Source organism: Salmo salar, chromosome ssa02 (assembly GCF_905237065.1).
Source record: "Salmo salar chromosome ssa02, Ssal_v3.1, whole genome shotgun sequence".
Taxonomy (NCBI): Eukaryota; Metazoa; Chordata; class Actinopteri; order Salmoniformes; family Salmonidae; genus Salmo; species Salmo salar.
In genome coordinates, this window is record NC_059443.1 from 21733523 (window position 1) to 21754478 (window position 20956).

The 20956-nt window shown below is 44.6% G+C and overlaps 1 protein-coding gene across 6 annotated transcripts in view; it reads left to right on the plus strand.

Moving 5' to 3' along the window:
• Window positions 1–15007, plus strand: part of ephb6 (eph receptor B6) — a 71595-nt gene extending 56588 nt beyond the window's left edge. For 4 of the 6 annotated variants that reach the window (XM_014154314.2, XM_045700029.1, XM_045700023.1 and 1 more), the window contains 14 exons: window positions 2007–2162; window positions 4477–4748; window positions 5217–5298; window positions 9885–10009; window positions 10109–10271; window positions 10376–10490; window positions 10660–10715; window positions 11223–11339; window positions 11496–11743; window positions 12093–12311; window positions 12492–12641; window positions 12973–13157; window positions 13336–13491; window positions 13612–15007. In XM_014154314.2, coding sequence (XP_014009789.2) covers window positions 2007–2162; window positions 4477–4748; window positions 5217–5298; window positions 9885–10009; window positions 10109–10271; window positions 10376–10490; window positions 10660–10715; window positions 11223–11339; window positions 11496–11743; window positions 12093–12311; window positions 12492–12641; window positions 12973–13157; window positions 13336–13491; window positions 13612–13717 — 2150 coding nt within the window. In that variant the 3' untranslated portion in view covers window positions 13718–15007. The remainder of the gene's footprint in view (window positions 1–2006; window positions 2163–4476; window positions 4749–5216; window positions 5299–9884; window positions 10010–10108; window positions 10272–10375; window positions 10491–10659; window positions 10716–11222; window positions 11340–11495; window positions 11744–12092; window positions 12312–12491; window positions 12642–12972; window positions 13158–13335; window positions 13492–13611) is intronic. The other 2 variants (XM_014154323.2, XM_045700020.1) reach the window with 2 other exon arrangements.
• The last annotated feature ends 5949 nt before the right edge of the window (window positions 15008–20956 follow it).

Below are 20956 nucleotides of genomic sequence, written 5' to 3' on the forward strand. Positions count from 1 at the left end.
AAGTTCAGAGAGAGCTACAGTATAGGCAGAATATCTCACTGCATTACAGTAAGTTCAGAGAGAGCTACAGTATAGGCAGAATATCTCACTGCATTACAGTAAGTTCAGAGAGAGCTACAGTATAGGCAGAATATCTCACAGCATTACAGTAAGTTCAGAGAGAGCTACAGTATAGGCAGAATATCTCACTGCATTACAGTACGTTCAGAGAGAGCTACAGTATAGGCAGAATATCTCACTGCATTACAGTAAGTTCAGAGAGAGCTACAGTATAGGCAGAATATCTCACTGCATTACAGTAAGTTCAGAGAGAGCTACAGTATAGGCAGAATATCTCACTGCATTACAGTAAGTTCAGAGAGAGCTACAGTATAGGCAGAATATCTCAGTGCATTACAGTAAGTTCAGAGAGAGCTACAGTATAGGCAGAATATCTCACTGCATTACAGTAAGTTCAGAGAGAGCTACAGTATAGGCAGAATATCTCAGTGCATTACAGTAAGTTCAGAGAGAGCTACAGTATAGGCAGAATATCTCACTGCATTACAGTAAGTTCAGAGAGAGCTACAGTATAGGCAGAATATCTCACTGCATTACAGTAAGTTCAGAGAGAGCTACAGTATAGGTGTAAGGTTCTGTATTTATTTTCTTAGTCAACCTTGTGTTCTGTTTCTTTGTGTTCTTGAACGTAGCCCTGTCTTTCATTTTTGTTCATTGATTTCACCTGTGTTAGTTAGTTACTCACCTGGTCGCATCAGCTCCTTATTTAGTTCAGTTCATTCTGTTTGTGCCTTTGTGAGGTACTGTTAATTTTGACTCTACTAAGCCTTTTCCTAGCTAGTTTGTGAGAACCAGTTATAGCCTGCAGTCCTTGTTTTGATTCACCTGCCTGTTTGCCTACCTGTGTATGACCATTGCCTGCCTGTGACAACGATTCCTGCCTTCTGCGAAGGCGAAATAAACACCTTCCGCGCACTGCGTGTGAATCTACACCTTTTCCTCCCTGAGAATTCATTACAGTAGGCAGAATCTCTCACTGCATGAAAGTAAGTTCAGAGAGAGCTACATTATAGGCAGTAAGTACATTCTTCCCTCATGAGGCCATAGCTTCCCTCAGGACTACATTAACGTCTGGCATATTAACACACGTTCACACTTTACTGTAATCTCAAGTGCACTGGGTTACATACATGCTATTACTCTTTAAGTGCGTGTCTGTGTCTATGTCTGCACTTGTGTGTGGTGTCTGTGCGTGTGTGTAAAATAACAGAACAGCCCATGCTATTGCAGCAGCAAACGAGGATCTCTAATGAATACAAATACAATTACAAATTGTTACAGCACCTCTCCATCACTGCTGAGGCTATGTGATGAAACTACTGGATTGTTATTTCTTAGTCTGCTATGCTTGGTTCCCTCAGAGAATGGCCAGGGTAGTTCATTACAGGAGCAGCCCATTCCTATCTGTTTGGTTTGGTTAGCTGGCTTGGTTCTGCTTTGGAAGGCAACCATATTATAAACAGGTAATTTAATGATTTCATCTGTCTATTATTCAATATTAAGGGCAGACAGTGGAATGTTGAGGTCACAAGTGACTGGTATATTCATAAAACAACACTCACATTGATATGACTAAAACTAGGCCACAAAATGACTATTGTGATTTATTAAGTCTGGGGTTTTTCTTTCGATGCAGTCGTTTAGTCAGCTGAATCTTATTCAGAGTGCCGACAACTAATAATGTTATATTTGGAATAGACAATTAGAGTCTGATCTGTACAGCATAAATACATTACATTTAAATGATTAGATGATTAGATTATTAGATTATTAGCCCCATTTGTCTCCCCAGTCCCCATCCCTCTCTGTCTCTCTGACATCACTCATTCTCTCTATCTGTCCCTGAGATATGATCATGTGTCAACTGGAGTTGATGAGTGCTGTTTTAATGTGCTGATCCTGGGACTAGTACTGACCCAAAGAGGTATCTCTCTCTCTCTCTGCAGACTGTCCAGTGGGGTACTTTAAGTCGGTGTTGGGTTCGGTTCCGTGTTCAGCGTGTCCGTCTAACAGCAGAACCAGTCAGGAGGGATCGCGTGTGTGTGAGTGTCGTAGCGGCTTCTACAGAGCACCCGCCGACGTCAACTCCTCCGCCTGCACAAGTGAGCTGTGTGTGTGTGTGTGTGTGTGTGTGTGTGTGTGGGTGGGTGGGTGTGGGTGTGTGTGTGTGTGTGTGTGTGTGTGTGTGTGTGTGTGTGTGTGTGTGTGTGTGTGTGTGTGTGTGTGTGTGTGTGTGTGTGTGTGGGTGTGGGTGTGTGTGTGTGTGTGTGTGCGAATCAGATTAGCTACATGCACTAGCAGCATTATGTAACAAATAGATCTGTCTGATTAAAAAGCTTTCACCTTTCTTGAGATGTAACATATATATTTAGTCATTTAGCCGATGCTTTTACCCAGAGATAAGTATCTACTTCAGCACATATAATATGTACAGTGCTTTCAGAAAGTATTCACTTTCACTTTTTTTTTCAGAAAGAATTCACTGACTTATTCCACATTTTGTTGTGTTACAGCCTGAATTCAACATGGATTACATAGCTTTTTTCTCTCACCCATCTATACACAGTACCCCATAATGACAAAGTTAATTTTTGTAAATGTATTGAAAATGAAATACAGAAATATCTAATTTACATAAGTATTCAAACCCCTGAGTCAATGCATGTTAGAATCACATTTGGCAGCGATTACAGCTGTGAGTCTTTGCACAATATTTCAGGCTTACAATATTTGCACATTATTATTTTTTAAATTCTTCAAGCTCTGTCAAGTTTGTTGTTGATCATTGCTAGACAGACATTTTCAAGTCTTGCCATAGATTTTCAAGCCGATTTAAGGCAAAACTGTAACTACGCCACTCAGGAACATTCACTGTGTTCTTGGTAAGCAACTCCAGTGTTAGGAACACCTTCCTAATATTGAGTTGCACCCCCTTTTGCCCTCAGAACAGCCTCAATTAGTCGGGGCATGCTCTCTACAAGGTGTTGAAAGTGTTCCACAGGGATGCTGGCCCATGTTGACTCCAATGCTTACCACATTTGTCATGTTGGCTGGATGTTCTTGGGTGGTGTACCATTCTTGACCACACACAGGAAACTGTTAAGTGTGGAAAAATGCAGCAGCGTTGCAGTTCTTGAAACAATAAAACCGGTGCGCTCGGCACCTACTACCATACCCCATTCAAAGACACTTAAATATTTTGTCTTGCTCCATTCACTCTCTGAATGGCACACATACACAATCCATGCATCAATTATATCAAGGCTTAAAAATCCTTCTTTACACTGATTGAAGTGGATTTAACAAGTGACATCAGGGATGTGTTGTGTTTGCCCCAAAGATAACACTTTGTATTCAGGACATGAAGTAATTATTTTGCAGTATTACTGTTGTGCCTTGTTGCAAACAGGATGCATGTTTTGGAATATTTGTATTCTGTACAGGCTTCCTTCTTTAAACTCTGTCATTTAGGTTAGTATTGTGGAGTAACTACAATGTTGTTGATCCATCCCCAGTTTCTTTTCCTGTCATTAAACTCTGCAACTGTTGTAAAGTCACCATTGGCCTCATGGTAAAAATCCCTGAGTGGTTTCCTTCTTCTCTGGCATCTGACTTATGAAGGATGCCTGTATCTTTGTAGTGACTGGGTGTATTGAGACACCACCCAAAGTGTAATTAATAACTTCACCATGCTCAAAGGGTCATTCAATGTCTGCTTTTTTACCCATCTACCAAAAGCTGCATTTCTTTACGAGGCATTGGAAAACCTCCCTGGTCTTTGTGGTTGAAATTCACTGCTCGACTGAGGGACCTTACAGATAATTGTATGTACAGGGTACAGTGATGAGGTCATTTTAGAAATCATGATAAACACTACTATTGCTCACAGTCCATGCAACTTATTATGTGACTTGTTAAGCAACATTTTTACTCCTGAAGTTTATTTAGGATTGCCATATAGGCCAGTGACTCAATTGTATCCATTTTAAATTCAGGTTGAAACACAAGAACATGTGGAAAAGGTCAAGGGGTGGGGATACTTTCTGAAGGCACTCATCCCTCTAATTTGCCCTTTTCTTTCCTTCCATCTTTCTCCCTCCCTTACTCTCTCCTCCTTCCTTCCCTTCTTATCCATCTCTCTTCCTCTCTTCCTACATGACATTTAAAGATTATTATTAGATTATTGTTCACTAACATATATTGTGCCTTACTTTCTAAGCCCCATTTGTCTCCCCAGTCCCCATCCCTCTCTGTCTCTCTGACATCACTCATTCTCTCTCTGTCCCTGAGATATGATCATGTGTGAACTGGAGTTGATGAGTGCGGTTTTAATGTGTTGATCCTGGCACTAGTACTGACCCAAAATGTTTAATCTCTCACTCCCCCCCTCTATATCTCTCTCTGTCCCCCCTCCAGGCTCTCCCTCTGCTCCGACCTCTGTCTCCTGGGAGTATGAGAGTGGTGATGGTGGGGTGTCTCTGCGCTGGCGCCCTCCAGTGGACATGGGGGGTCGTAGCGAGGTGTGGTACGGGGTGGTGTGTAGGATCTGTCCCTCGGCCACCTTCGCCGCCCCGGGGGCGTGCTCCTGGTGTGGAGAGGCGGTCACCTTCACCCCATCCCAGACTGGCATCAAGCAGACCAAGGTCACCCTCAACAACCTGCTCACCAGAGTCACCTACCTTATACAGGTATGACTACAACTCCCATGAGTACTAGAGTTAACTATCTCATACAGGTAGAACTACAACTTCCCTAATCATCTACCCCCTATAGACACTACATTTCCCATCCCCTACCTCATACAGGTATAAAACTTGTGCATTAGAGTCACCTACCTCATATAGATACTGGATTAAATGTACATCCACTTAGTTTACATTTACATTTTTACATTTTAGTCATTTAGCAGACGCTCTTATCCAGAGCGACTTACAGTAGTGAATGCATACATTTCATTTCATACATTTTGTTTTTTCTGTGCTGGCCCCCCGTGGGAATCGAACCCACAACCCTGGCGTTGCAAACACCATGCTCTACCAAGTGAGCTACAGGGAAGGCTAACTACTCACAACAGCAATACCATTGCCTTTAACAAATCTTAGTTCAGTTTATGTTAACCTAACCTTGTCTTACTTTATCCTGCTGTTGATTGACAGGTGCAAGCGGTCAATGATGTCTCAGCTCTGAGTCCTTTCCCGCCTCAATTCATCAGCATCAATTTCACTACTAGCCAATCAGGTGAGAGCATGAGTCAGGCTTAAAGGGCCCTTCTGCCACTTTTCATCTCCAGCACCAAACCAGTGTCTACATACGTGAAAACAGCGTTTCTATGATCTGTGGTTTTAAAGCTTCTCTGTAACATCACACTGTAGGATTAAAAGTCATTTTCAAATCCTACAAGAAGTTTCTAGTCTTGCTCCCCACGTCACCGTGAATCTCATAGTGTTTGAAAATCACTTTTTTTGTTGTAACCTTCGATGATGTCATCAGGTAGAACTTTTTAGCTTCATATTTTTTCAACAAAACTTAGAAATGCGCCGTTTTCACGTAAACTCAGCAAAAAAAGAAACTGCCCTTTTTCAGGACCCTGTCTTTCAAAGATAATTTGTAAACATCCAAATAACTTCACAAATCTCAATTGTAAAGGGTTTAAACACTGTTTCCCATGCTTGTTCAATGAACCATAAACAATTAATGAACATGCACCTGTGGAACGGTTGTTAAGACACTAACAGCTTACAGACGGTAGGCAATTAAGGTCACAGTTATGAAAACTTAGGGCACTAAAAAGGCCTTTCTACTGACTCTGAAAAACACCAAAAGAAAGATGCCCAGGGTCCCTGCTCATCTGCATGAACGTGCCTTAGGCATGCTGCAGGTAGGCATGAGGACTGCAGATGTGGCCAGGGCAATAAATTGCAATGTCCGTACTGTGAGATGCCTAAGACAGAGCTACAGGGAGACAGGATGGAAAGCTGATCGTCCTCGCAGTGGCAGACCATGTGTAACAACACCTGCACAGGATCGGTACATCCAAACATCACACCTGCGGGAAAGGTACAGGATGGCAACGACAACTGCCCGAGTTACACCAGGAACACACAATCCCTCCATCAGTGCTCAGACTGTCCGCAATAGGCTGAGAGAGGCTGGACTGAAGGCTTTTAGGCCTGTTTTAAGGCAGGTCCTCACCAGACATCACCGGCAACAAAATCACCTATGGTCACAAACCCATCATCGCTGGACCAGACAGGACTGGCAAGAAGTGCTCTTCACTGACGAGTTGCGGTTTTGTCTAACATGAGGTGATGGTCGGAGTCGCGTTTATCGTCGAAGGAATGAGCGTTACACCGAGCCCTGTACTCTGGAGCGGGATCGATTTGGAGGTGGAGGGTCCATCATGGTCTGGGGCGGTGTGTCACAGCATCATCGGACTGAACTTGTTGTCATTGCAGGTAATCTCAACGCTGTGCGTTACAGGGAAGACATCCTCCTTCCTCATGTGGTACCCTTCCTGCAGGCTCATCCTGACATGACCCTCCAGCATAACAATGCCACCAGCCATACTGATCATTCTGTGCATGATTTCCTGCAAGACAGGAATGTCAGTGTTCTGCCATGGCCAGTGAAGAGCCCGGATCTCAATCCCATTTAGCACGTCTGGGACCTGTTGGATCGGAGGGTGAGGGCTAGGGCCGTTCCCACCAGAAATGTCCGGGAACTTGCAGGTGCCCTGGTGGAAGAGTGGGGTAACATCTCACAGCAAGAACTGGCAAATCTGGTGCAGTCCATGAGGAGGAGATGCACTGCAGTACATAATGCAGCTGGTGGCCACAACGGATACTAACTGTTACTTTTGATTTTGACTCCCCCTTTGTTCAGGGACACATTATTCAATTTCTGTTAGTCACATGTCTGTGGAACTTGTTCAGTTTATGTCTCAGTTGTTTAATCTTCTTATGTTCATACAAATATTTACACATGTTAAGTTTGCTGAAAATAAACGCAGTTGACAGTGAGAGGACATTCTTTTTTGCTGAGTTTATGTTGACACTGGTATTGTACTGGAGATAATGAAAATGTGATTGAAAAGTGGTGAAGTTTCCCTTTTAAGGAGAGTGACAAGAGCATTAAAGAATAAACGTTCAGTTTTCCGTGTGTGTGTACTAGTCTGTGTGTGTGTACTAGTCTGTTTGTCTACATCAGTTTCTTTGAGTATGGGTGTCAATCTCTCCCTCTTTTCTGCTCTCCATTTTTTCCGGTCCTGCTCTCTGAACTCGATATCCTGTCAGCTCACATTATGCTCAGAAGAGAGAGATAGAGAGGGAAGGAGAGAGAGGGAGAGAGTTTATAGACAGACAGTTTAGACAGACAGTTTATAGACAGACAGAGAGAAACTTGTAACTTTTATTTAGCTATTTTCCTCCTTTTAAAAGTAAATCATTTCTTATAGCCAATTATTTTTAATCCCCCATACGGGCAGAGATCTGCTAATAAAGGTACTATTATAACCTCTGTTTGTGTTGCCTTCTGTGAGTTAGAGAAAGCATTTGGGGTTGTGAAATGACAGGAATTCTAATAGATATGACCATTGTAAGCACAGAGTCATACTGGGCCTGTTCCCAGCCGTGGTGGCACAGCTAAGTCTGGCAGGCAAGTCCATAGCACAGATAGAACAATGAGACAGATGTTTCAATGGATGTATACATGTGAAGCATCTGGTTGGCGTTTCAACTCACTACCAAATATGGTGATGAGAGTAAGCCCAGTGTCTGAGATTCTCCTAATGTTGTCTTCGATTTAACATTTGATCTCCATACAGTTTTATTTTTCTAAAACAATAATATGTAACAAACAGTGGAGTGCGTTTTGTAGACTTTACCCTTTGCCAACGTTTCAAAAAATGGTGTTGTTTAGGAGTGCAAGGGCTAATTGAGATATTACAGACAGCCACTTCAGAGTAGGTGTTCCCTAACGTAAATATGCAAATAAACGCTAGAACGCTCCAATAGGATTTCACTAGCTTGTGCTTAGCTCTGCCTACAATGACCAATGTGCTCCCATTGGAAACGACAGGCTCTGGTCAGGGGCGAAAATCTGATATCAACTTTGGGGGGGACAATTACATGAAATTTTCTCAAGAGCAATTCCTGAGGGGGACACCAAAAGTAGTGCTGTAACACATAGCCTACATTGTAATATGGTAAATGTTTATTGAGGAACCAAAGAAATAAGGTGTTTGCCGTACTCCTAACTACCGGTACCCAAAACTACACAACTACTCACAACAGCAATACCATTGCCTTTAACAAATCTTAGTTCAGTCACCAGTTTAAGTTGAGAGTGGGGGTATCCATGGCATTTTCCAATTATGTTCCTATTTTACAAGTCAAAAAAATGGAGAACCTTTCATAATGTTGCCAAACAAAGACTCAACAAACTTACCTGAGACTCCCTGTCTCTGCCAGTCTGTCCCTGCATATCTGTCCCCAACTCTGCTGTCTGTGTGCCATCTGTTGCCTGCTCTGCCTAATGACATCATTGTGAAACATTTCCATTAGAATTTCATTTCTTTCTTATGAACATTTTATCAACTAGTCTTTGAGATATTAGGCTACTAGGGTTCTTACTTTGCGTTTTGGTGTACTGAAAAATACTCTGATGTCCGTCTTTTATTTTTCTGCCATTTTTCTACCTGGCTGGCTGGCTACACACACACACACAGTGTGTAGGTTATTTACAGTAGGAGATGGGCTTCTATCATCTTATCTTTTATCATTCTATTTGGGCTTCGATCTAAAAGGTAGCTAGCAAATGTGAAACGGATTAAAATGACAAGAGTTGACAGCTGTATGAGTTCACCATTTACACAACATATGCTGCAACCTTTTGTAATTTTAATAGTTTGTTTCATATTGGCTGGCTTCCAACAATAGCTGAATTTGCAAAGCTAGCGAGCACCAATTCAGTTTCAGTGGTGTTTGCTATAATCTTTGCTACCCGGGTTAAATAAAATAAATAAATAAAAGTTCCCTTGCGACAATTTAGCTTTTGCAACGAGACCATTAAATATATTTAAGACAATGGTAGAAGAGAGTGTAGTTCTGTTCAGTTTGGACTTCAGTTTATCGCTAACCTTATCACAGGGACTTTGAAGCACTAACTTACATCATCTGCATGCTGATCTCGGAATAAATTGACGATAGCAAAGATTCCATCTTTGACGAGGCCACATAAATGGAATAGGTAATAGCTAGCTTAATAGTTAATATTTGCGCGCTAGCTCTGCATATTCAGCTAGTGTGTGTGCGCAATTGACTGGATTAACCTCACGTCAGTTACGTTCATTGAGTGCCTTTCAGACAGTGGCTACAACCCCTCTGTTACCTTGCCAGTGGATCAAACCATTGTGAGGAAAAGGGTGGGGGGGTCGCAATCTTTTGAAACTTAAAAACGCGCAATTAAGTGTCTATAATCAGCACAATTGCTTTCATTGCGTATTATTAATATTATTTAAATTACATAGTTATGTTTCAGTGATATATTTTTCCCAGGATGGGGGGGTTGTGTCCCCCCCGTCCCCCCCGGGATTTCCGCCGCTGGCTCTGGTCTATCTTGGGTTAGTTATACAAGTCTTTGGCCATGCAGCGCTCTACAGAGCTGGCTCATTCACTAGTCTGTGTCATGCTGCCCCCATCTGGTCAATACAGAAATTACATGATCTGGCAAGGCCAGCTTGTGTTCTCCCTCCTGTTCCTCTTTCTTCCTCCCTCTTTCTTTACAAAACTCATACATCTCTCTCACCGTCTCTCTCTCTCTCCCAGTGCCCTCTCCGGTCCCTAGCCTGCACCAGTTAAGTCGAGCCCCGGACTCCATCACCCTGTCCTGGCCACAGCCTGACAGACCCAATGGAGACATACTGGAGTACCAGCTCAGATACTACGACAAGGTATAGGCTACACACACATGCACGCACATATGCTTGTAGACACAAGTACATACACCCAGAGACTGAACCATTCTCTCTCTCTCCCTCCCTCACTCCCAGGGTTCAGATGAGGACAGTGCAGTGAGTGTGTTCAGTGAGACCAACACAGTGACCGTCAACTCTCTGGCTCCTGGCTCCATCTATGCCTTCCAGATCAGGGCCCGCAACGAGAGGGGCTATGGCCCCTACAGTCATACTATCTACTTCACTACATTGGCCCTGGGTAACTCACACACACGAATGCACACACCACACACACGCTCACATACACACACAGTCAAACACACCCTCTAAATCGCTCTCTGCTTCTCAATTTTTCTTTCTCAGAGGAGAGTTCTAAGCAGATCCAGAATCGGCTCCCTCTATTGGTCGGTTCTGTGATGGGCGGGGCAGCCTTCCTCCTGGTCGTTGTGGCGATAGTGGTTGTTTTTGTGTTCCGCAGGTGAGTGGGTCCTTAACTCCTATCCACACATACATGATCACGTCACACACACACACACACACACACACACACACACACACACACACACACACACACACACACACACACACACACACACATACACACACGCACACAGTTCAATGTTCTGGTTTGTTGTGTCTCTACTCAGTAAGAGGAGGGAGAGCCCCTACAGTGACAGACTCCAGAGGTACATCAGCCACAAAGGTGAGTCAGCGTGTAGGATGACTACTATTATCATTCTGTCTGTAATATTCCCAGCTGCACATACAGTATATGCTACTTCTATGGTGTTGTTGACATGTTGGTGCAGAGGATGCCTCTGCACTGTGTTATAGAGGACAATGGAAGTAGTGACCGTGTCTAATTACCATCATAACCCCAAGGGCTTGTGGGAGAAAGAGGGGGGAGGGAAAGAAAGAAAAGAAGAGAGGGACCGCATGAGAAATGTGTAGAGAGATAGAGGGAAAAAGACATGGACAATGAGAAAGATGAGGAGAGGAAGAAATAAATTTTATTTTTATTTATTGAGGGTGCCATTATCCCTCTGGGCTCAGTGTTCTGCCATCATGCAGCATGTCACGCAGCATGGCTTGACCCAGACATGTCAAAGTCTAGGTCCAAATACTGCACATCAACACACTGTACAGGCCCTATTTTGTTATTGTACTGGTTCACTACAGCCAACCCTGCTCTGTGTGTTCCCTCTGGCAGGGGGGGTGAAGTACTACGTGGACCCTTCCACCTATGAGGACCCCAGTGAGGCGGTCAAGGAGTTTGCCCGTGAGATCGACCCCTCTCACCTCAAGATAGAAGAGGTGATTGGTGCAGGTAGGGGTCCGGGTTTGATTCATGTTTATAGGGATAGTTCTGTAAAAAAAAAAAAGTGTTTTCGTAGCTCATATGTTGGGCCAGGAGTCAAGCTGGGTCCAAACTCAACTCATAATAACTCTCTCTCTCTCCCACCCTTTCCCCCACCCCCTCCAGCCCAGTTTGGGGAGGTGTCTCGGGGGCGCTACCGGCCCCTGGGTCGTAGGGAGGTGCTGGTGGCGGTGAAGACGCTACGCTGGGGCGTGACAGACAGAGAGAAGGCAGTGTTTATGACCGAGGCGGGGGTGCTGGGACAGTTTGACCACCCCAACGTGCTGAAGCTGGAAGGGGTGGTCACCCACAGCCCACCAGAGAGGATCATCACTGAGTTCATGGAGAATGGACCACTGGATGCCTTCCTCAGGGTGAGAGCTACAACACCTACACCATGTTAGACTAAAAACTACAACTCCCCTCTACACCATGTTAGACTAGGAATTACAACTCCCAGCCACACCATGTTAGACCAAGAACTACAACTCCCACCTACACCATATTAGACTAAGAACTACACCTCCCATCTACATCATGTTAGACTAGGAACTACAACTCCCAGCCACACCATGTAAGACTAAGAACTACAACTCTCATCTACACCCTGTTAGACTAAGAACTACAACTCCCATCTACACAGTAACTCAGAAAACAGTAGATTATGGTCAGTTTATGTAATATAATGTATCTCTCTCTCTCTCCATCTCTCTCACCCCCCAGGAGAATGAGGACCAGTTCAGTGTTCTCCAGCTTGTAGGGATGGTGAGGGGTGTTGGGGCTGGGATGAGGTACCTCTCTGAGAGGAACTTTGTCCACCGGGACCTGGCTGCCAGGAATGTGCTGGTCAACTCTAACCTGGTGTGTAAGGTGTCTGACTTTGGCCTGTCGCGCCTCATGAGGGGTCTGGACCATAACATGCCCACCTACACTGCCTCACTGGTACATGCTGCTGGGAAATTGAGTTTTACTGTTGATATGCTTCGTTTAATGATGATTAGTCTTGCATTTCCACTCTAAAAGACTACTTATGTTAATAGAAGATCACAACATTCACAGTGCTCAACCCCTCATCCCCATCGCTCTCCTCTCTCAACCACTCATCCCTCTCTCTCCTCTCAGGGCAGTAAGATTCCTGTCAGGTGGACAGCCCCAGAGGCCTTCCAGCATCGCAAGTTCAGCTCAGCTAGTGATGTCTGGAGCTTCGGAGTGCTCATGTGGGAAGTGATGTCATATGGCGAGCGGCCATACTGGGACATGAGCAATCAGGAAGTGAGTTGTGGGAGGGTTAAGCGAGAGCCAAACAGAGACTAAACACACTGACAGCTGAACAGAATGGTTAATCATCTCTAAGTCCCTCTGTACTGATGGGACCTCTCTATATAGGGCAGCTTGTTAACATCCAGATGTTTACTAATACCCTTCCTCCTTCTTTCTCTCTCTCCCTCGCTCTCTCTTTCTTCTTCCTCTTCCTCCCTTTGCCTCTGTCTCTCTCTCCCTTTGCCTCTCTCTCGCTCCCTTTGCCTCTCTCCCTCTCCCTCTCCCTGCTCCTGTCCCTCTTCTTTCTCCCCTACCTCCTCTCTCTTCCCTCTCTATAATACAGGTAATGAAGGCGGTAGCAGACCAGTACCGTCTCCCAGCCCCAAATAACTGTCCTCCAGCGCTCCACTCCCTGATGCTGCAGTGTTGGCAGGCTGAGAGGGGCGACCGGCTAGGCTTCGACTCCCTCCTCTCCTCCCTGGACAGGCTCATACGACACCCTGCCTCCCTCAAGGCAGAGCATCCCCGGTGAGACTACACCTCCCATCTGCCTTTTCTTCCATATTTTACACAGCAGACGTAACGGATCACATTCACGAACAGTGATCTTAGGAGAGCATGTATTACGTTATCATGTAAATGTATTGAATCATTGCTATGTTAGGCCAATCATTTTCGATCTCGATCTTTCCCTCTCCAACTCAAGCTCCACCCAGCCACTGCTGAGCCCCACCCCCACAGACCTATCATCGGTGGCGACGGTCAGTGAGTGGCTGACAGCGTTAAGGATGGACAGGTATAAGGACCAGTTTGAGAGGGCACATCTGGACACACTGGACCGAGTCAGCAGGCTAACCATGGAGTAAGTCCTGGGCTTCCATTTCAATATCAATAAAGTTAATTTCATAAAATGCAAATCATGCTTTTAGAAGCAATGGATACTTTTCTGAACTCTCTCTCTCTCTTTCTCTTCTTCCCTCAGGGATGTGCAGAACCTGGGGGTGAACCTGTTGGGACACCAGAGGAAAATCACCAATGCGGCCCAGCAGCTCAGAACCCACCTCACCCAGGGCCAGGTGGAGGTCTAGAACCCACCAATCACCTGAGAGCTTCACAGGAAGTAACAGAGGTGCACTATTGGAGTTGTAGTCCAAGGCAAAGCAAGATCTGGGAGGAGAGTTGCTCAGAAGGAACAGGGAGATTTGAGGGAGAAAAGTCTGTTTTATTTCACTTGTTTGCTGTTTACATTCTCTTTCTCTTTGCCGGTCTCTACCTCTCTTCCTCCTCTCTTTTCTCTCACTCCTCCCACGTTGTCTCACTACTGTCCCTCTTTCACTCGTAAGTTTCACTACCCTCAGTAAATTAAAACAGTGAAAATGTATTTTTTCCCGAACACAGGGATCTCCCGTCACAAGCAATTGCATAGACAATCAAATACTGTTTTTGCTGATTAATGTTGATATCATGAACACTGTTCATTATTATTTGTTAAGCTACATCACCTCTTTACTGAAATCAGAAAATGCCAACCCCTGTTGACTAAACATTAGCCAATGGTTTCTCCCATCGGTCACTAGCCTGGTCACATTTGGGAATTATTCCATTAGACTCAAGAAATGGGGGTGTAGTTCATGTTGTGACAGAATGGAGTCACCCACCGTTGAGCAGCACCCCCCTCTGTGTATATTTCAGTTCACACTCCTTTCTTTGAATAGATAAAGTCACTGGGTCATTTGAGCATTGTGAATGTGAAATGGTTTAACTATGTGATCTGATTGCCCATCGAAGTAAGGAAGGCGATGTTATGCTTCGTGAGTATTCTGGGTCCGTTTGTGTTAATGTTCGTGTGTGTGTGTGTGTGTGTGTGTGTGTGCGTGTGTGTGTGTGTGTGTGTGTGTGTGTGTGTGTGTGTGTGTGTGTGTGTGTGTGTGTGTGTGTGTGTGTGTGTGAAAAAATCAGTTTCCTTGTAACAATAAATCCATAGCACTTAGAGTACAATAAAACATATCAACATTTGTAACATGACAGTTTAATTCACACAGTAACATTAATTTCATCCGTCTTCACACCTCCAATGGTGTCCACGCTCCCAGGGTTCTGTTGGAACGTCCCTCCCCGGAGAAAGCCTCAGATGAGGTGTGTTCGACCCCTTTGGTAGCCCACAGATGGTCAGCCATCCAAACAGTGTCATAAATTGGAATTTTGTCATCACTCTGGACCTCGGCGCCTACAAGTCTCCAGTAATGAGTTTTACCTCCTCTCATTCTTGTGTGTGTGTATGAGTGTATGTACATGAGTAAGTATGCTTATTTGTATGTGTTCACCACTATTCCACTATTGTGCAAATTTGTAAAATAAAGAATATGATTTTATTTAAATCACTGCATTAAGCCTGCTATGTGTCTGACACATAAAAACAGTTTAATCACCAGGGGCACTGGCGATTTTAGCATGTAAATCTTGGTGGGGCAAACTCAGCTTTTTTTTTAATGCATGCCAGCAAAGCCACTACACAACACTAAGCAATACATGAATTGCACTATAACAGTGAAAAACGGTGCCCACAAACTGTTGTGGCACCATTTCTTTTTACCACCATGCAGGGAATCCTTACGACCGTTACACCTGGCTATCAGCGGAGCCTTGTCTGGCAGCGAAACCGTTCATTCAGCCTCATTTACTGCCTTTTTAAAAAACATAGCTGTTATGGGTGACTTGCTTAAACAAATGTGGTTTCTAATGACAATTGAGATGTAGAAACTGTGGCATAAGGGAACGGTGAGCGGATCAGGGGCTATCCGTCATTTCGATTAAGACATTAATGAGCGAGCTAAGACGGACGTAGTCAATATAACTATTTGTTCGGCACTTTTAAAACGTACAGTGACAGAATTCAGAACATGGGCCGTTCTTACAGTATTCTCCCTGTACACCAAGTCAGAACTGTAGGATAAATAAATAGGGCATATAAGCAGATGATAAACTCTTACAATATTTGAAGACATTTCTCTAAAACATGCTATAGGCTACATGTGCACCACCAAGTCAGAACAGTAGGCTACGTTTTGAGGGGGAAAGGGACCAAATTATTAGGGCAAGGCACATAGGCTGCTAACAGCTCACTACACAACATACATTTAGTATTACTATCTTATCTACAGTATACATATCTCCCTGGCATATTGCAAAATTTATGCAGCAGCATACAAGACATTTTTGGACTCACTGTTGTGCTGTGCTCACTTGAACAGGAAGGTGGCATGGCGGTCCTTCTTGTGGGCAAATTTTGTCATGAAGCTTTGTCATCAAAGTCTGGCATTCTTTGGATTTATGGTGCTTTCAAGACAACTGGGAACTTGGAAAAAACAAGGTTGAATTATGACATCAGTGATCTTCAGGTCGGAGCTCTAGAAAGAGGCCAGAATTCCCAGTTAGATGACCACTCAAAATGTATTTTTTTGCAGAGTTCCCAGTTGTTGAACTCACTGAAGTCTGAGATTTCCAAGTTTCCAGTTGTTTTGAACGTGGCAGAAGTCATGCTGGATTGACAGCATGACCAATGTATTCAATCTTTTCTGGCCCATGGTGTTACGTGTGAATGTTTATCCTTTTAAGCTTGGAAAAGAAACGCTTAAACCCAGACTTGGACCACACACCCTCTCCACCGAATAGCAGGTAGGGGAGCAAAATAGTGATTGCTTTGCAACGCTTGCAGTTAGCCACTGATTCCTTTCAAACCAGTCATTGTTGAATTTGCGATTTCCAACTTGCTGTGTAATGTTTGTCCAATGGCCGATGACCACTGATACATTTTATCTATAATTTCTCTTCATATGACAAGGATTGAAAAGGATTTGCCAGTAGACTGTCGACGTGATTCATGATGATGACTGCTTGCTAGCTAAGATTTTCAATGTATGATGTTGACATGAATCAGTCCAATCAAAGCTACGGTAGATACAACGTGATTTGACGTCATTTTATCTGTGGCCAATGACCTTGAGCCTTCTTGGATGGGCACTTCTAATGTAAATCTATGGCAGCACCCAAGGGGGCTTGAAATTTCTAGCTCTCCCTGTAGATTTCGCAGTGACGTTGGCTGCCACCACAGAAAGCACTGAGCTGGGCTGAAACACCTGTGTTTTGGAGCTGCCTTACTCAAGAAACCTAAAAAGAGACCATGTTAATATGCAGCTTTATTAACTCAATAAATGTTTTACATTGTTTGCAAACTGATATGTCCCACCTGCCCTGAATGACGGGTTGCCACTGACCAGGGCTATAAACATTGCATGTGCACAAAATATGCCCAAAACGTGTATGCCAGTTTTTACACAAAAGTTAGCATTTATAAAAACTGAAATTGAGGTGAGAATGTGCTTATCCCCCCGCAAACTTTAGATCATGCGTATGCACAGTATTGCATTGCAAGAAGGCTAAAATAGCCTAGTAGCCTTGTGCAAATGGTATCATGACTCATGATAAGACCCAGATGCAGACACAGGAGGACACAAAGGTCTGTGACATGAAGGTTTAATCCTAGACACATTAAAAGTAGGATGTATACGGAGGGTACGGGGCAACAGAAGACGAACAGCAGAGGGGCTAAGGACTTTAGAGATGGGGAATGGACCAATAAAATGGGGGGGAAGCTTAAGAGACTCCACACAGAGGGGCAGAACCCACGTAGACAGCCATACCCTCTGCCCGAGACGATTGCGGGGAGCTGGGGTCCGGTGGAGGTCCGCTTGTCGACGATACCTGGCGGTGGTCTTGAGAAGAGCAGACCGAGCTCTCCTCCAGGTACACCAACAGCGGCGGACGAACAACTGGGCCGAGGGTATTTTGACCTCTTCCTCTGGGAAGAGCGGGGGCTGATATCCCACGGAGCACTCGAAGGGTGAGAGCCCAGTGGCCGGGCAGGGAAGGTTGTTCCGAGCATACTCCACCCACACGAGTTGCTGGCTCCAGGTGGTGGGTTTGGCCGAGATGAGACACCGAAGAGTCGTCTCCAGGTCCTGATTGGCATGCTCCGACTGGCCGTTGGATTGAGGATGAAACCTGGCTGGCCGACGACCCAATGAGGGTGAAGAACGCCTTCTAGAATCGGGACGATAACTGAGGACCACGATCAGAGACTATGTCGGTAACTTGGGGAGGGGGATGAAATGGGCGGCTTTAGAAAATGAGTCCACCACTGTAAGGATGGTGGTGTTGCCATCAGATGGAGGGAGACTAGTGACAAAGTCCAGGGATATATGGGACCAGGGGCAATGAGGACCAGGGAGTGGTTGAAGGAGACCGGAGCTTGCCGCAGAGTCTTATTCTGACCACACACTGTGCATGCGGCGACGAATGTGGAGACCATAGTGGTCCACCGAAAGCATTGTCGGAAGAAGGCCAGGATTTGGCGGGAGCCGGGATGGCAGGTTAGCTTAGAGGAATGAGCCCTCTCCAGGACCGGGGACCGAGCCGAATCTGAGATGAACATCCGGTTAGCCGGGCCCCCCCAGACCTGGCCCTAAATACCCCAGACTAGTGTAGCTGCTAGACAGGTGGTTGGGAGCATGGTCTCAGAGTCAGATGGTGTGGCAGCGGGAACTGTACAGGTGAGAGAGAGCGTCAGGCTTCACATTCTTGGACCCTGGGCGGTAGGAGATGGTAAAATAAAATTGTGTGTATAACAGAGCCAAACGGGCCTGCCTGGAGTTGAGGCGCTTGGTGGCGGTGTGGAGGTATTTTAAATTCTTATGTGTCCACACCAAGAATGGATGTTCCGCCCCTTCAAGTCAGTGCCCCCACTCCTCCAACACCATTTTGACCGCCAGAAGTTCCCAATTTCCTGCGTCATAGTTCCTCTCAGCGAGATTGCGACAATGGGACAGCAAGGCACAGGGATGCAGCTTTTGATCCCGGGCAGACCGCTGGGACAGGACGGCCCCCACTCCAACATCAGAAGCGTCGACCTCTCCACGAACTGACGAGATGGGTCCGGATGAATGATGGTGAACCAATGCTTCAGATCTGAAAACACCCGGTCAGCAGCTCGACTCCCTCATAACCCTGACCATAAGGGTTGATTCGCGGCTACGGGAACGCAGGAGGGAGAGGAAGTCCGTTCCCGACTAATTGTAGGGTGAGTCACCCTAATTAATGTTGCCGAAACGGTCTATGACTGTCATACAGTACACGCTTTTTTTTCTTTTGTCCTAGGCTACCTGGCTAAAATGCTTGCTCGCTAGCCTAACTTCCTTTCATAGACAATGATGAGCCGGCTAGTTAACATTAGCCTACTACATCTAGCTACATATTGAACTTCCATCCTCTCAGGCCAGAGGCACAATGTATGAATTTATGGTTGGATCAGAATTGCTGTTATAATCATTCGCCAGTACGGAGAATTACATAAAACCACAAGTCCAAATCCCTATCCCTATCCATGGCTAATTTAGGAAAGGGACAATTTTAGCTAGCTAGCTAGCTAACCAGCCACCGGAGGACAACGAAATGCAACAATTCAATTTTTTTCTGTCAATGACGTTTAGCTTCAGATGTGATGTAATTGGTGTGAAGCAATATTCAAACTGGCTTCCCTTGACACATTATTTTTGGTGTGCCAGGACCATTCACAGTTGAGCTCACTCAGTTTATCTCAACGCTGATTGGCTATTATTTTATTTAAAATAGGGATGCCAAATGCTAGCTGTCTACACTTGCATTCAATGCTATGGGTGGCAAAAATATCATACTCTCTTTGACCAAACAGCATCAGATAGATGGGCTACACATACCGAGAGATGGGGGTGCTGTTTCGCTCGCTAAGATGTTTTCTCCGGTGAGATACAGTTTGCATACACTTAGGTTGGAGTCATTAGAACTCATTTTCAAACCACTCCAGAAATGTCTTGTTAACAAATTATAGTTTTGGCAGGTCGGTTAGGACATCTACTTTGTACATGACACAAGTAATTTTTCCAACAATTGTTTACAGATTATTTCACTTATAATTCACTGTATCACAATCCCAGTGGGTCAGAGTGTACATACACTAAGTTGACTGTGCCTTTAAACAGCTTGGAAAATTCCATAAAATGATATCATGGCTTTAGAAGCTTCTGATAGGCTAATTGACATAATTTGAGTCAATTGGAGCTGTACCTGTGGATGAATTTCAAGGCCTGCCTTCAAACTCAGTGCCTCTTTGCTTGACATCATGGGAAAATCTAAAGAAATCAGCCAAGATCTCAGAAAAAAAATTGTAGACCTCCACAAGTCTGGCTCATCCTTGGGAGCAATTTCCAAACGCCTGAAGTACCAAGTTCATCTGTACAAACAATAGTATGCAAGTATAAACACCATGGGACCACGCAGCCGTCATACTGCTCAGAAAGGAGACGCGTTATGTCTTCTATAGATGAACGTACTTTGGTGCGAAAAGTACAAATCAATCCCAGAACAACAGTAAAGGACCTTGTGAAAATGCTGGAGGAAACAGGTACAAAAGTATCTAAACCCACAATAAAACAAGTCCTATATCGACATAACCTGAAAGGCCGCTCAGCAAGGAAGAAGCCTTGCTCCAAAACCGCCATAAAAAAGCTAGACTATGGTTTGCAACTGCACATGGGGACAAAGATTGTACTTTTTGTCCTCTGGTCTGATGAAACAAAAATAGAACTGTTTGGCCATAATGACCATCGTTATGTTTGGAGGAAAAAGGGGGAGGCTTGCAAACCGAAGAACACCATTCCAACTGTGAAGCACGGGGGTGGCAGCATCATGTTGTGGGGGTGCTCTGCTGCAGGAGGGACTGGTGCACTTCACAAAATAGATGGCATCATGAGGATGGAAAATTATGTGGATATATTGAAGCAACATCTCAAGACATCAGTCAGGAAGTTAAAGCTTGGTCGCAAATGGGTCTTCCAAATGGACAATGACCCCAAGCATACTTCCAAAATTGTGGCAAAATGGCTTAAGAACAACAAAGTCAAGGTATTGGAGTGGCCATCACAAAGCCCTGACCTCCTTCCTATAGAAAATTTGTGGGCAGAACTGAAAAAGTGTGTGCGAGCAAGGAGGCCTAGTAGCCTGACTCAGTTACACCAGCTCTGTCAGGAGGAATGGGCCAAAATTCACCCAACTTATTGTGGGAAGCTTATTGTGGGAAGCTTGTACCTGAAACGTTTGACCCAAGTTAAACAATTTAAAGACAATGCTACCAAATACTAATTGAGCGTATGTAAACTTCTGACCCACTGGGAATGTGATGAAATAAATAAAAGCTGAAATAAATAATTCTCTCTACTATTATTCTGACATTTCAC